The sequence below is a fragment of the Phyllobates terribilis genome, unplaced genomic scaffold (genome assembly GCF_046119375.1).
Source record: "Phyllobates terribilis strain yellow unplaced genomic scaffold, ASM4611937v1 Scaffold_9__5_contigs__length_417890890, whole genome shotgun sequence".
Taxonomy (NCBI): Eukaryota; Metazoa; Chordata; class Amphibia; order Anura; family Dendrobatidae; genus Phyllobates; species Phyllobates terribilis.
The window spans coordinates 230135763-230150873 of record NW_027362769.1 but is presented as its reverse complement, the minus strand read 5'-3'; the positions used below and the strand labels follow the sequence as shown (position 1 = coordinate 230150873).

The 15111-nt window shown below is 46.0% G+C and overlaps 1 protein-coding gene across 1 annotated transcript in view; it reads right to left on the bottom strand.

The window, feature by feature from the left end:
* LOC141162056 (uncharacterized) overlaps positions 1 to 15111 on the bottom strand; it is a 539567-nt gene that overhangs the window by 147947 nt on the left and 376509 nt on the right. The window contains exon 57 of the mRNA XM_073647724.1: positions 638 to 778. Within this exon, the coding sequence (XP_073503825.1) occupies positions 638 to 778 (141 nt within the window). The remainder of the gene's footprint in view (positions 1 to 637; positions 779 to 15111) is intronic.

Sequence of the window (15111 nt, the reverse complement as noted above, 5' to 3'; positions counted from 1 at the left end):
GTCTATTCGTCTGTCTATTGTCTGTCTAATGTCCATCTGTCTGTCTAATGTCTGTCTGTCTAATGTACGTATGTCTGTCTAATGTCTGTCTGTCTGTCTAATGTCTGTCTGTCTGTCTAATGTGTCTGTCTATAGTCTATCTAATGTCTGTCTGTCTAATGTCCGTCTAATGTCTGTCCGTCTAATGTCCGTCTGTCTGTGTAATGTCAGTCCGTAGATCTCTATCCTTATCTATCTATGGGCAGCATGGTGGCTCAGTGGTTAGCAATGTAGCTTTGCAGTGCTGGGGTCCTGGGTTCTAATCCCACCAAGGACAACATCTGCAAGGAGTTTGTACGTTCTCCCCATGTTTGTGTGGGTTTCCTCCAGGTTCTCAGGTTTCCTCTCACACTCCAAAGACAAACTGATAGGGAATCTAGATTGTGAGCCCCGATGGGACAGTGATGATAATGTCTGTAAAGCACTGTGGAATTAATGGCACTATATAAGTGAGTAAATAAGAAATCTATCTATTTTATAAATAACCGCTATATTTTTGAAAGTGGAAATGTTTCTCTTGTATTTTGAATTATAATTGACATAAATGAATATTACACATTTTATGATCTTTTTTTTACATGTGTATATTACTATTTACCTTTTGATTATATTGGTAGTTTTTCCATTCTGATAAAGAACCCAGTTCCATATCTTTCACAACAAAATTGAAAGGATGTGAAATACCGGCTCTGAAGTACAAGCGTTCCTTCCCAATCTTCAGAGAGGAGGAGAGGTTGACCTTTAGGAGAAAACGTAGGGTTGGAATCATTATTGCATTTGCGCCTTTTTAGTCTAGTTTTTTGTGTTTTTCACCTGTTTTTCATTTACAAGTTTATTTTATGTGTGTCTGCCTGTTAATGTACCATGTGCGCCATTTTGAAGAATTTGTCACAAAAAACTTCAACAAATTAAGCAAGACAAAAAAAGGAAAGTGACTTAAAATAAACACAAATGATGAATGTTGCCTGTAGTGCACATGTCTGATATATCCTGCAGCAAGCGGTGTCCTGTCACTCACTAAGCTCAGCAGAGGTCCGGGGCTTGCTTGCTGCAGCGGCTCATTCTCCCTGACTCCTTGATGTGAGCAGTTGCATGGATTACAGAGGGGGACACTTAGGACAGGTGTGTATAAGGACTTTTTTATTTTATTCGTATTTTTACAGTTGGACACTGCGGGAGCAGACTACTACTACTACTCTCAACATTGTCCCCTGCTGGTGCTGATCGCAGCGTGAGCAAGAGACAATGATGAGGGCAGCGTTCAGCACCTGGCGCTTGGGAACAGCGCTAACTGTAAACTGATTCCCAGGCGCCGGTACGTCTGCTCCTGATGTGGCACACAATTGTCACATGTGTGCCATACAGGTGCACACGAACATGAATATCTGTTTTTTCCAGTACCGGAAATATCAGTACGTGTGAAAGAGCCCTAAAGCATAGCTGAGAAATCTTCCCCAGCCCACAACAGGCTCTGTGTGCACATTGTGTATTGAAGGTGAGCTACTTATCACAGCAGGGGGTGGAGTTGGCCTAGCCAGCCCGAGCAATGTAGTCTGAACAATGATAATCACCAGGTGATAAAACCTTCATTTCAAATAAACAAAAGCACACAGCCTGACAAGTGACTCATTGTTGAAATCTGTGTTTTAACCCCTAGCTCATACTGTCCTCGGATTACATAGAAAAAACCTGCTGCCAGAGTCCCTCTAAGTGGTTATTCCTGTGCCTCTATACCTTTGGAAAAACGGAACTGAAGAGAGGCACAAATAAAAGCATTATAGCGATTGCCTGTTTTAGAAAATATATCAAATATTATATCAGGGTATTCTGTATTAAAGGAATTGTTCATCTGTGACAGTCATGGCATACTGATATGATATGCAATAAATGCCCAATAGATGCAATTCCCCAGTACTGTGAGCTGAAGGTTGACGCGCCCCCTGGGCCGTGGGGTACCCGGAGCCGGGCCGGTAGACGCTGGGGGTTGTAGTCACCGTGGCGGTGACCCAGTCCGTGACCCAGGGCGGTCAATCCAAGGGGTTATTTATATGGGTTTTTATAATGTCCGACTACGCCACCTGTGGAGTGCGGCTAAAGGGGGCCGCCGCTGCAGAACAGTCCTGCGAAGCTGGTGGTATGGCAGCAAGGGTATTATTACTCCCCACAGGAGGAGTGTAGCTTCAGGGCAGTGTGGGTGGATGATGGTGGTTGTAGTGCAGGGAATCAGTAATGAACACAGCGTCCGTGTGATGCAGTCCCAAGATCTTTACTCACAGTTGTTGCAGTTCTGGTTACAGGGACCCATGTAACGGCCCTCATCGTTCTGTGCTCACTCTGCGAGGGGTTCAGCCGACCCCCAGGTAACTCTGGAGTATTTATCAGGACCCCCTTCTGTGTGTCTTCTCTGGCCTTCTCCCTGTACGTCACACCCAGTGACACTTCTATCCGGTACCCTCGGGCCTTGGCGGGCAACGTGTGTTCCGTCCCCTGGGTCCTATGTGGCTACCTTCTTAGTGAGACTGGTGTGGACTTTTGGCTTACGGTACATAAAGTGCTGCTGCCTCTGGTTTCTAGTTGAGCCTTGCTGTTTCTCCGCTAGTTGAGGGACCAGTTCCCCTTATCTGGCCTGACCCCTCTACCTCCTGGTAGCAGCGGGCGTACGGGTGGCCTTCTGCACGGCCCGCACCCCTAGGGTCCCTTTGGTTCCTGGAGCCTTCCTGCTCCCACTCCTCTCTTCTCTCCTTCAGTCCTGGGCCTCACCGGCTAGGCCCGCCTCATACAGAGCCTCTGCTCCTTCACTTCTCCTCCTCTGACTGAACTCTCTCTCAGACCTAAGATGGTGTCCCTATTTTATACTGCTCCTACTCAAGTGCTCCCAGGATCTACTCCCTCCACCCCATCCACTACATGGTTCCCCCTCTCTAGGTGGTTCCCCCCACTCCAGCCAGGGATCAGGGACTGTGCTCTCCCGTAGGAGCAATCTCGCCCTGTCCCCCGGAAATGTGGTGTAGTGAATGCTGGTATTAGGATCCTGAGCCATACTCCTTCCTTACCTGAGAGTGAGGTACCACACCTCTGGGTGAGATGCAATACCTCTGTGGCGACCGAACCCTCAGGGGCGCCACATATCTATCTCAAGAACAGCGCCCCGGCGTACACACTCGTGGAATAGAGAGGTGGCAGGGCATGTGATTTATCTCTCCATCCACTTCTATGAAAGCCTAGAAAATGTTTGAGCATGCTAAGGTGGGACTCACATCTTTCAGACTTTTAATTTACATGCTATGGATATGCCATAAATGTCACAATGGGACAATTCCTCATTTATTCCTCTCTGTTCGGCTTATTCACACTTCCATGTTACATGTATGTGTTCTATCCGTGTTTTTCACATATAGAACATATATCTATTATAATATATGCTGCTATTCACATGTCAGGTTTTTTTTCAGCAGCACGGATGAAAAGTGCCAATACTAGTTTATGAGTCCATGGAAAACACGGATGGCTTCAGCGTGCCATCCATGCGTTGTCCGTATTTAACATTGAAAAGTATAGGAGAAGCTTTGAAGTTTTTTTTATTTATGTGTCCATCTGTGACACATGGATCCCACACACTCATAACACTGGTACCATTTTTTTTGCAGGCCCCTCCCACTTGCATAGACTGTACCAAAGTTGTCTGTCACTCATGCTGAATGGTGCCAGCCTTCCCCTTTGCATCAGACTGAGGGGGGAGATTGTCGCCTCCCCCTGCAGAGGGCTGTGTGATCTCATCCATCTAGCTGCTGCAGCCCTGTGCTGTGTGATCGCAGCTGCTGCAGCTCTGTGAATACAATACAAGTGTGAGAAGCTGTGCAGCAAGAGTGCGGCTGTACAGTGACTAGCAGAGCAGTCTCGGTGACCAGCTGTGCAAGGAGCGATGACATAAGCATCCGGAGCGATGAGTCCTACCCCGGCAAGGGTGAACTAGGGGGGAAGAAAGATGCCCACCTTAAGAGAAGCTCCAACAGCAGGTGCTACCGCAGCCCTCATAATGCCACTGTCTATTCCATACATCCCAGTAGCAGCCTGGTTACCACAATACTCAGGAGAGAGGGGGTGGTACGCACTTGATGTGCAGAAGGCGAGCGCAGAGGACATGCCCCTGACCTCTGATGTCGCTGACCCTGGCTTTCCACAAGCAGCTTCTGCTCCGGTTGCAGCTAAGTACCCTGGAGACAGGGCCACCTACACCTGTCACCATGGAGATCGGGGGTGGTACGCCTTACACGTCCATCGAGTGTTGGAGGAGGAAACTGCACCCCTGCTGTTTGAAGCTGATGACCCGGCTGGGCCAGCCTATAGCGGACAGGTGTTTCCAAAGAGAGAACAACACTATTGAACTCCCTGTTTGAAAGTTGAACTATACAGTTATATGAAAAAGTTTGGGCACCCCTATTAATCTTAAGCTTATTGTTTTATAAAATTGGTGTTTTTGCAACAGCTATTTCAGTTTGATATATGTAATAACTGTTGGACACAGTAATGTTTCTGCCTTGAAATGAGGTTTATTGTACTAACAGAAAATGTGCAATCTGCATTCAAACAAAATTTGACAGGCGCATAAGTATGGGCACCTCACCAGAAAAGTGACATTAATATTTAGTAGATCCTCCTTTTGCAAAAATAAGAGCCTCTAGTCGCTTCCTTTAGCTTTTAATGAGTTCCTGGATCCTGGATGAAGGTATTTTTGACCATTCCTCTTTACAAAACAATTCCAGTTCAGTTAAGTTTGATAGTCGCTGAGCATGGACAGCCCTCTTCAAATGATCCCACACATGTTCAATGATATTCAGGTCTGGGGACTGGGATGGCCATTCCAGAACATTGTAATTGTTCCTCTGCATGAATGCCTGAGTAGATTTGGAGCGGTGTTTTGGATCATTGTCTTGCTGAAAGATCCATCCCCTGCGTAACTTCAACTTTATCACTGATTCTTGAACATTATTGTCAAGAATCTGCTGATACTGAGTGGAATCCATGCGTCCCTCAACTTTAACAAGATTCCCGGTGCCGGCATTGGCCAAACAGCACCAAAGCATGATGGAACCTCCACCAAATTTTACTGTGGGTAGCAAGTGTTTTTCTTGGAATGCTGTGTTTTTTTGCCGCCATGCATAACGCCTTTTTGTATGACCAAACAACTCAATCTTGGTTTCATCAGTCCACAGGACCTTCTTCCAAAAAGAAATTGGCTTCTCCAAACGTGCTTTTGCATACCTCAGCCGACTCTGTTTGTGGCGTGCTTGCAAAAACGGCTTCTTTCGCATCACTCTCCCATACAGCTTCTCCTTGTGCAAAGTGCGTTGTATAGTTGACCGATGCACAGTGACACCATCTGCAGCAAGTTGATGCTGCAGCTCCCTGGAGGTGGTCTGAGGATTGTCCTTGACTGATCTCACCATTCTTCTTCTCTGCCTTTCTGATGTTTTTCTTGGCCTGTCACTTCTGGCCTTAACAAGAACTGTCCCTGTGTTCTTCCATTTCCTTACTATGTTCCTCACAGTGGAAACTGACAGGTTAAATCTCTGAGACAGCTTTTTGTATCCTTCCCCTGAACAACTATGTTGAATAATCTTTGTTTTCAGATCATTTGACAGTTGTTTAGAGGAGCCCATGATGCCACTCTTCAGAGGAGATTCAAACAGGAGAACAACTTGCAAGTGGCCACTTTAAGTAGCTTTTCTCATGATTGCATACACCTGGCTCTGAAGTTCAAAGCTCAATGAGGTTACAAAACCAAAAAAAGTGCTTTAGTAAGTCAGTAAAAAGTAGGTAGGAGTATTTAAAACAAGAAAATGATAAGGGTGCCCATACTTATGCACCTGTCAAATTTTGCTTGAATGCAGATTGTACATTTTCTGTTAGCACAATAAACCTCATTTCAAGGCAGAAACATTACTGTGTCCAACAGTTATTACATATATCAAACTGAAATAGCTGTTGCAAAAACACCAATTTTTATAAAACATTAAGCTTAAGATTAATAGGGGTGCCCAAACTTTTTCATATAACTGTAGATAGTTACCCGGAAGGGTATTGCAATAATCATTTAAGTTGGTTTGAAAAAGTTTATTTACTTATATAGTGTACCCAGTAAGGGTATAAAAACTATTAGGCTGACGACAATGAGCAGTCAAAAACTTTTAACTGTACATAGTTTGCACTTCTTAAGGTGCTTCTTATTGGTTTTATGGTTTTATACAGACCGCAGAACAAAAACCCATTTGACGTGGCCGAAGACGTGGTCCAACAGCTGGATCACCTATGCCCTGCAGCCACGCCCAGGGCCTACGTTGAGGGTTTTTGGACGGGTCCCTCATGTTGCTCAAAATTCCACCTTCTTCAGTGAGATGGACACGCGGTTATGGATCTCACTGTAGCTTTAAGAAAAATGTTTTATGAGTATGAAGAAGAATGTTATTAAAAATGCTTTTATAATGTTTTATATGCTAATAGAAACCTGTAATGTTTAAGAAAAGAGCCTCCCATAAAGGGAAGAAAAAGTTGTGTGATGTTCTTCTATGTGAATGCATTCTAAAAATTTTGTATGTCTAAAATACCTTGTTTTTACTCTGCTCCAGCCCGCGGATGTGCTGTGTTTTACCAGGGGGGTATGTGGCGCTCCTGCGCGTTCAGTCGCCACAGAGGTACTGCATCTCACCCAGAGGTGTGATGCCCCACTCTCAGGTAAGGAGGGAGTACTGCCCGGGACCCACCCACCTGCATCCAACACTACACCATTCCAGACCAGCAGGCGGGGCAAGATGCATGCGTACAGCCCTGTCCCTGCTTGGAAGTGGGGGTAACCGAGTGAGGGGGGACCATGTAGTGGGTGTGGGTGGAGGAAGTAGGACAGGGGAGCAACTTCAGAAGGAGTATAAAAAGGGAACCATCTTGTAGGAGACAGTTCAGTCAGAGAGGGAGAAAGAGAGAGAGTTGGGAGCAGGAGCTCTGGAGGAGCTCTGCTCAGGAGGAGAGGAGGAAGGAGCGGGCCTAGTCTGAGAGTCCCAGGAGAACAGACTTAGAGAGAGGATGGGAGCAGAGGGAAGGCTCCAAGAGGAACAGATGGGATCCCAGGGGCACCCGTGCGCCCGAATCTACACAGACGTGGAGGGATCAGACCGCAGAGGGGACCGGCCCCTAACTAGTGGAGAACAACAAGGCTCAGCTATAAAACCAGAGGCTACTGTACTTTCAGGGTGCAGATGCCCACTACCGCAATTATATCGCCGAAAAGGTGGCCGCATAGGATTCAGGGGACTACACGTTGCCCGCCAAGATCCGAGGCTACTGGCTTGGGACACTGGTTGTGAGGCGCAGTGCAGGAGGGTGAGAGCCAGCGCAGGAAGACGACCGAGGAAGGCACACAGAATGGGGTCCCGTTATGTACTCCTGAAACACCTGGGAGTTTGCTGAACCACTGCCTTGGTAAACACAGGACGGCGTGTGAGGTTACCCTGGCGCTGGGAACCTGGAGTCTGACAACTGTGAGTAAACCTTGAAGACTGCACCCCACTGTGTCCTAGAATTATTATCTGCGCCATCCCCTGCACCACATTGCACAGCAACATCTACCTCATCAAATCATCCCTGCATTGCCCTGGAGCTTAGCTCTACCTGTGGAGAGCTGTCCCAACTCTTCTGCGTTACCATCAGCTCCAGAGGATCTGCACCGCAGCGGCGGCCCCATATAGCCGCATACCACAGGTGGCGTCACGAACATTAAACTATAAAAACTATAATCTCCTTTTATTGACCGCCCTGGGTCACGGACCGGGTCACTGCCACTGTGACATCCCCTGCACCGACCAGCCCAGCACCGAGTTCCCCACGGTCCAGTGGGCGTGTCAGAAGTAGTGAAGAAAGGAGTCAACTGTTGTCTAGCAGAAGCAAGGATTGAACACCACGTCTGAGGACTGGACTCATCCTTCTGTTCTAACCCCCCCTCATACCTCACTGCACTAGAATGTAAAGCCTGTGGACTGGGGACAGGACCGGGGATTGCTGGTGGGAGCACTGCTGTTGTGTTATGCGTGGAAGTGTGCTGCTAAGAGATTTGAACTGTGCTGAACTGTGCTACTGAAGAGACTGCCGTTACCGTGTCTGCTTTAATAGACTATACTGTTGAGAACCCTATTGCTTCAAAAGAGTTAAATGGTACTGGCCATACTTGATTAAACTCCACTGTTCAACCATTTATGAGGACTCTTGTCAGATTTGTCTGGACGGCAAGTGAGTTCATCATGTGCCTGAGAGAAGCCGCAGCCTATGGTCGCCCTGAGTAATGGTTCCCCCAGGATTCCAAAGAATTCATGTAACCTGTCTTGCCCCTAGGAGGCGTGCGTGTAAGATATGGAGTCTCATTCTGCCGCTCAATAGGCTTTCATTGTAAAAGCATCTTCTGGTTCATGTGACTCGCCCACTGGGCCGTGGGGTACCCGGAACCGGGCCTTCTGGTGTACGGTGCTGATGGGGGTAGTAGTGGCAACCCGATCCCGTGGCTCAGGGTGGTCAGACCAAATTGTGGCAGTCTATTTATCAGTGTTTTGAATGTCCGACTACGCCACCCGTGGATTGCGGTCAGGGATAACCGCCGCTGCGAGGCAGACCGCTGAGGCTGGTGTTGGTGTGCAGCACAGGGATTGGATAACTCCCCACGGGAAGAGTGTAGCCTCAGGGCAGTGCAGGTGGATGCTGGGGGTGATGGTGTAGGCGCAGCAAAGATCACACTGAGTCTAATAGTGCAGTCCAGGGTTTTTACTCACAGTTGTTATCCATGTCACTTCTGTCAGCAATGACTGCCCAAGCCGTGCTGCGTCCACCAGGTGAGGAGCTCGGTCAACCCCCAGGCAATTCAGGAGTATGGCACAGGACCCCCTTCTGTCCTTTCTCTGGCCTCTCGTGCCCCACCAGTGACCAAACTTCTGTCCAGCTACCACGGACCGTGTCGGGCAAGCGTTGGCCTCCGCTTCCCGCTATCCTATATGGTGCCTTCCTAGCAGGTTTGGCGGAGGGTCGCACCAATAAATGATCACGACCTCCGGTTCTTGGCTGAGGGATGATTTACCTCCACCAACTTGGGAATCCGGTACCCTTCCACAGCCTGACCCTTCACCCGATATAACGCGGGTTTGCAACGGTTGCTGTCCGTTCTGCTCTCTTAGGGTCCCTTCTGCCTTCTTGTTTCTGGAGCCCTTCTACTCCTCTGTCTCTTCTCCTTCCTTCCTTCTCCTTCTTCTCTTCTCCTCTCTGGCCCCGGCCTTCTCTCTAGGCCTGCCTCGTGGAGCTGAGCTCAGGCTGAGCCTCGGCTCCCTGTCAGCTCTCTACTCCTTTACTCTGCTCTGCTTCTCTCTTCTGAACCCCAGACTCAAGATGGCTCCCACCTTTTATCTGCTTCTCTGAGTCTGAGCTCAGGTGACCTGCACCCAATGAGCTCCTTCCTGTGCTCCAGAAACAGTCCCCTCTGCTCCTACATCACTGGGTTCTCTCCTCCCTCCCCACTCCAGCCAGGGACATGGTCAGTTGTGCCTGCATAAATGGGAGCACCGTCGAGCTGTCCCCCAGAAATGGGGTGAGTGTGTGTATGCAGCTAACTGAGCCCTGGTCCACACTCCATCCTTACCCGGGAGTGGAATATCACACCTCTGGTTGAGGTGCAATACCCCTGTAGCAACCAAACCCTCGGGGCGCTACACATGCATAGAGCATACAGTGACCCGAAGAGTCTGAAGAGCAGTGACATCACTGAGAAGCGGAGAAAACCGGCGCTGGATCCTGGAGAGAGCAGCGGTAGGTGAGTATATTAAAGAGGTGATCCACTACATTGTATAATGCACTCATCGATTTACACCTTTTAAATAAGTATTTTTGTTAGTACCTTATGCTGCCATATGTGCCCGTGAGTGGCTTTATCGCTGTTTGCTTAGTCTCAATCACGTGACCCCGGCTGCAGCCTCCGCTGACGTCACGTCAACTTCCGAATTTCCTGAATTCCCCCAGATGTGACCAGATACAAGCACCCCTCCTTGATTGACTGGGCTGTGGGGAAGTGTTTCACCCCACGTCACACCCCAGCATCCAGCACGTGCTTTCCCTCTCTCCTCTGCTTCCATTGGCCGCAAGCATGTGCTGGATACTGGGCTGTGACGTGCGGCGAAACATCGCCCATAGCCCAATCATCCAGTGGGGAATGCGTGTGACTTGGTCACGCCTGGGTGAATCAAGGACATATGGAAGTAGACGTGACCTCCGCGGATGCCAGCAGCGGCTGCAGTCGGGGTCACGTGCTGCGGACTGAGCGAGCAGTGATAGCGACGCTCACAGGCACATATTGTTAGAACCCTCCTGTTTGTTTTTTTCCATCTTGTGTTTTGCGGTCACGTGACCATCTGCCTTTATATTCCAGCTCCGCCCTTTTGGCTGTGCTGGACCTCAGTGTTTGACTGTTTCTCTAGCTAGGTGCTTCTGTGCCTTTCTCTGTCAGTTCGTTTTGTCCTTCTGGGACCTCTAGTACTTTTTTGTCTGTCTTTTTGTGTTCTGCAACAACTTCTTTGTTTAGGAGGTGTCCCATTTTTGTCCCAGTCCTTAGTTCTTTTAGGGACCCCTCCCGTTATAGTATAGGTCTTCGTTCAGACTAGCCGAGGACTAAGGCGGGTCTGTTCACTAGGAACAGGCAGTCCGCTACATCGTAGGGATTCAGCTTAGTCTTACTGTAGGGACAGATTTTCCTTATCTTTCCTTAGTACTTGTTGCAGATCATAACACATATGGCAGCAGAAGGTATTTACAAAAATATTAATTTAAAAGGTGTAAAACGATGGGGGCATTATACAATGTAGTGGACCACCTCTTTAATACACTCACACTACATTACATTCATATGCACATTTAATAAAAAAAATATAGATAGGAGGGCTTCTTTAAATGGAATTGTGTAAAGCCGACAACCCCTTTAAAAAGGTTCTATATTTTTGCTCATGCACTATCTAAATAGCAGAGACTTCATAGTCTGTATCTCCCTCCTCCTCTGTCCAAGCTACCAACAGTGTTTAGATGCAATTTGCAATTTCTCAGCTTGGATTTATGTGTAAATAAAAGCATATACTGTATGCATGCTCATCTAATTAGGGAATTGCTAATAAAAGACCTCAACACCTTTTATTATACCTATAGGCAGTACATTCAATCACTTACAGGCTGACACTCAACAGATATTTAGTAGAGAATAGTCTGCTCGTTTTCTCTTAGTAAATCTGCTGGCATTGCTCTTTCAGCACATAATCAATGGCCTGTTGTGAAATTGTGTCTGCATTCATTTCGATATGAGCTCAGATTTTGGATTAAGTAATTCCTGTAGGACATAACAGTCCAATTTTAATTTAACATATGTTGATGGAGGCCCTAACTGCTTAAAACACAGTTCAAACAACTACGGTAATATCTATTATTTTTATGCTATTTTTATTAGCTGACACTATTCATCCCGACTCCGCCACATCTTCTCCCATGAGAACAAAGAATTTCACAAGCTGACATCCAACATGTATGACTCTTCTTTTCCTCTTGACATCTGCCACTGGGGAAAAGTAAGGATACACATTAAATGGTAGGAGAGTCCCTCTGAAATTATCATGTTCACATTACCTTAATCTAATGTGTCTGGCCACTTTTAGAGTAAACCTTTTTCTGAACTACAGTAGGCTTACCTTAAAAAATGCATGGTTGGAGCTTCCTGCATTAAGCCAATCCTTGTGGTTCTTGCACAGATGCACTTTATTATTTTTTCATTGTAGAAATTGTGATTGGACGAGTTAATACATATAAAATGCCTGCTGATCACTATCCCATTCACTTCTTGAAAAAACCAAAGGCGAAACGCACGTCGGAGTCCTGGGGTCTTCATTTACATGCTGTTCTTTTCTTTTTATGGTATGTATGCTAATTAGTGTTGAGCGAGTATGTTCTGTTCTGAGTATGCTCGGGCCGAGCTCTGAGTATTTACAGCTGCTCGGTGATATGGTTGAATCGCTCCCGTGTGCATGATTTGCAACTGTTTGACAGCTTTATTACATGTGAGGAATGTCTATTTCTTACACATTCCTCACATGTAATAAAGCTGTCAAACAGTTGCAAATCATGCACACGGCAGCGATTCAACCATATCACCGAGCAGCTGTAAATACTCGGAACTCGGCCCGAGCATACTCGGCGAAAGGGTTAATGGAACATACTTGCTCAACACTAATCCTAATGTATATGTGTAGTTTATCTATCTTATAATAATCTACTTACTGATTTATTCATTTACTGGATATACAGTGCATTGTGAAAGTATTTGGCCCCCTTGAACTTTTATACCTTTTGCCACATTTCTGGCTTCAAACATAAAGATATAAAACTCTAATTTTTTGGGAAGAATCAACAACAAGTGGGACACAATCGTGAAGTGGAACAAAATTTATTGGATATTTTAAACTTTTTTAACAAATTCAAAACTGAAAAGTGGGGGGTGCAATATTATTCGGCCCCCTTGAGTTAATTCTTTGTAGCCCCACCTTTTGCTGCGATCACAGCTGCAAGTCGCTTGGGGTATGTCTCTATCAGTTTTGCACATCGAGAGGCTGAAATCCTTGCCCATTCTTCCTTGCAAAACAGCTCGAGCTCATTGAGGTTGGATGGAGGGCGTTTGTGTACAGCAGTTTTCAGCTCTTTCCACAGATTCTCGATTCGATTCAGGTCTGGACTTTGACGTGGCCATTCTAACACCTGGATACGTTTATTTTTGAACCATTCCATTGTAGATTTTGCTTTATGTTTGGGATCATTGTCTTGTTGGAAGATAATCTTCGTCCCAGTCTCAGGTCTTTTGCAGACTCCAACAAGTTTTCTTCCAGAATGGTCCTGTATTGGGCTCCGTCCATCTTCCCATCAATTTTAACCACCTTCCCTGTCCCTGCTGAAGAAAAGCAGGCCCAAACCATGATGCTGCCACCACCATGTTTGACAGTGGGGATGGTGTTTTGAGGGTGATGAGCTGGGTTGCTTTTATGCCAAACATATCGTTTTGCATTGTGGCCAAAAAGTTTGATTTTGGTTTCATCTGACCAGAGCACCTTATTCCACATGCTTGGTGTGTCTCCCAGGTGGCTTGTGGCAAACTTCAAACAAGACTTTTTATGGATATCTTTGAGAAATGGCTTTCTTCTTGCCACTCTTCCATAAAGGCCAGATTTGTGTAGTGTACGACTGATTGTTGTCCTATGGACAAACTCTCCCACCTCAGCTGTAGATCTCTGCATTTCATCCAGAGTGATCATGGGCCTTTTGGCTGCATCTCTGATCAGTCTTCTCCTTGTTTGAGATGAAAATTTGGAGGGACGGCCAGGTCTTGGTAGATGTGCAGTGGTCTGATACTCCTTCCATTTCAATATGATCGCTTGCACAGTGCTCCTTGAGAAGTTTAAAACTTGGGAAATCTTTTTGTATCCAAATGAGGCTTTAAACTTCACCACAACAGTATCTCGGACCTGCCTGGTGTGTTCCTTGGTCTTCAGGATGCTCTCTGCACTTGAAACAGAACCCTGAGACTATCACAGAGCAGGTGCATTTATACGGAGACTTGATTACACACAGGTGGATTCTATTTATCATTACCAGTCATTTAGGACAACATTGGATCATTCAGAGATCCTCACTGAACTTCTGGAGTGAGTTTGCTGCACTGAAAGTAAAGGGGCCGAATAATATTGAACGCCCCACTTTTCAGTTTTGAATTTGTTAAAAAAGTTTAAAATATCCAATAAATTTCGTTCCACTTCACGATTGTGTCCCACTTGTTGTTGATTCTTCCCCAAAAAATTAGAATTTTATATCTTTATGTTTGAAGCCAGAAATGTAGCAAAAGGTATAAAAGTTCAAGGGGGACAAATACTTTCACAATGTACTGTATATCTGCTACATCTCACTTTACATATTAATACTCTACTTAGAACATAACAGTATTTTTTTTCTTAACCTCTTCCACATATACAGTATAGACCAAAAGTTTGGACACACCTTCTCATTTAAAGATTTTTCTGTATTTTCATGACTATGAAAATTGTACATTCACACTGAAGGCATCAAAACAATGAATTAACACATGTGGAATTATATAGTTAACAAAAAAGTGTGAAACAACTGAAAATATGTCTTATATTCTAGGTTCTTCAAAGTAGCCACCTTTTGCTTTGATGACTGCTTTGCACACTCTTGGCATTCTCTTCATGAGCTTCAAGAGGTAGTCACCGGAAATGGTTTTCACTTCACAGGTGTGCCCTGTCAGGTATAATAAGTGGGATTTCTTGCCTTATAAATGGGGTTGGGACCATCAGTTTTGTTGTGCAGAAGTCTGGTGGATTCACAGCTGATAGTCCTACTGAATAGACTGTTAGAATTTGTATTATGGCAAGAAAAAAGCAGTGGCCATCATTACTTTAAGAAATGAAGGTCAGTCAGTCCAAAAAATTGGGAAAACTTTGAAAGTGTCCCCAAGTGCAGTTGCAAAAACCATCAAGCGCTACAAAGAAACTGGCTCACATGAGGACCGCCTCAGGAAAGGAAGACCAAGAGTCACCTCTGCTTCTGAGGATAAGTTTGTCCGAGTCACCAGCCTCAGAAATCGCAGGTTAACAACAGCTCAGATTAGAGACCGGGTCAATGCCACACAGAGTTCTAGCAGCAGACACATCTCTACAACAACTGTTAAGAGGAGACTTTGTGCAGCAGGCCTTCATGGTAAAATAGCTGCTAGGAAACCACTGCTAAGGACAGGCAACAAGCAGAAGAGACTTGTTTGGGCTAAAGAACACAAGGAATGGACATTAGACCAGTGGAAATCTGTGCTTTGGTCTGATGAGTCCAAATTTGAGATCTTTGGTTCCAACCACCGTGTCTTTGTGCGACGCAGAAAAGGTGAACAGATGGACTCCACGTGCCTGGCTCCCACCGTGAAGCATGGAGGAGGAGGTGTGATGGTGTGGGGGTGCT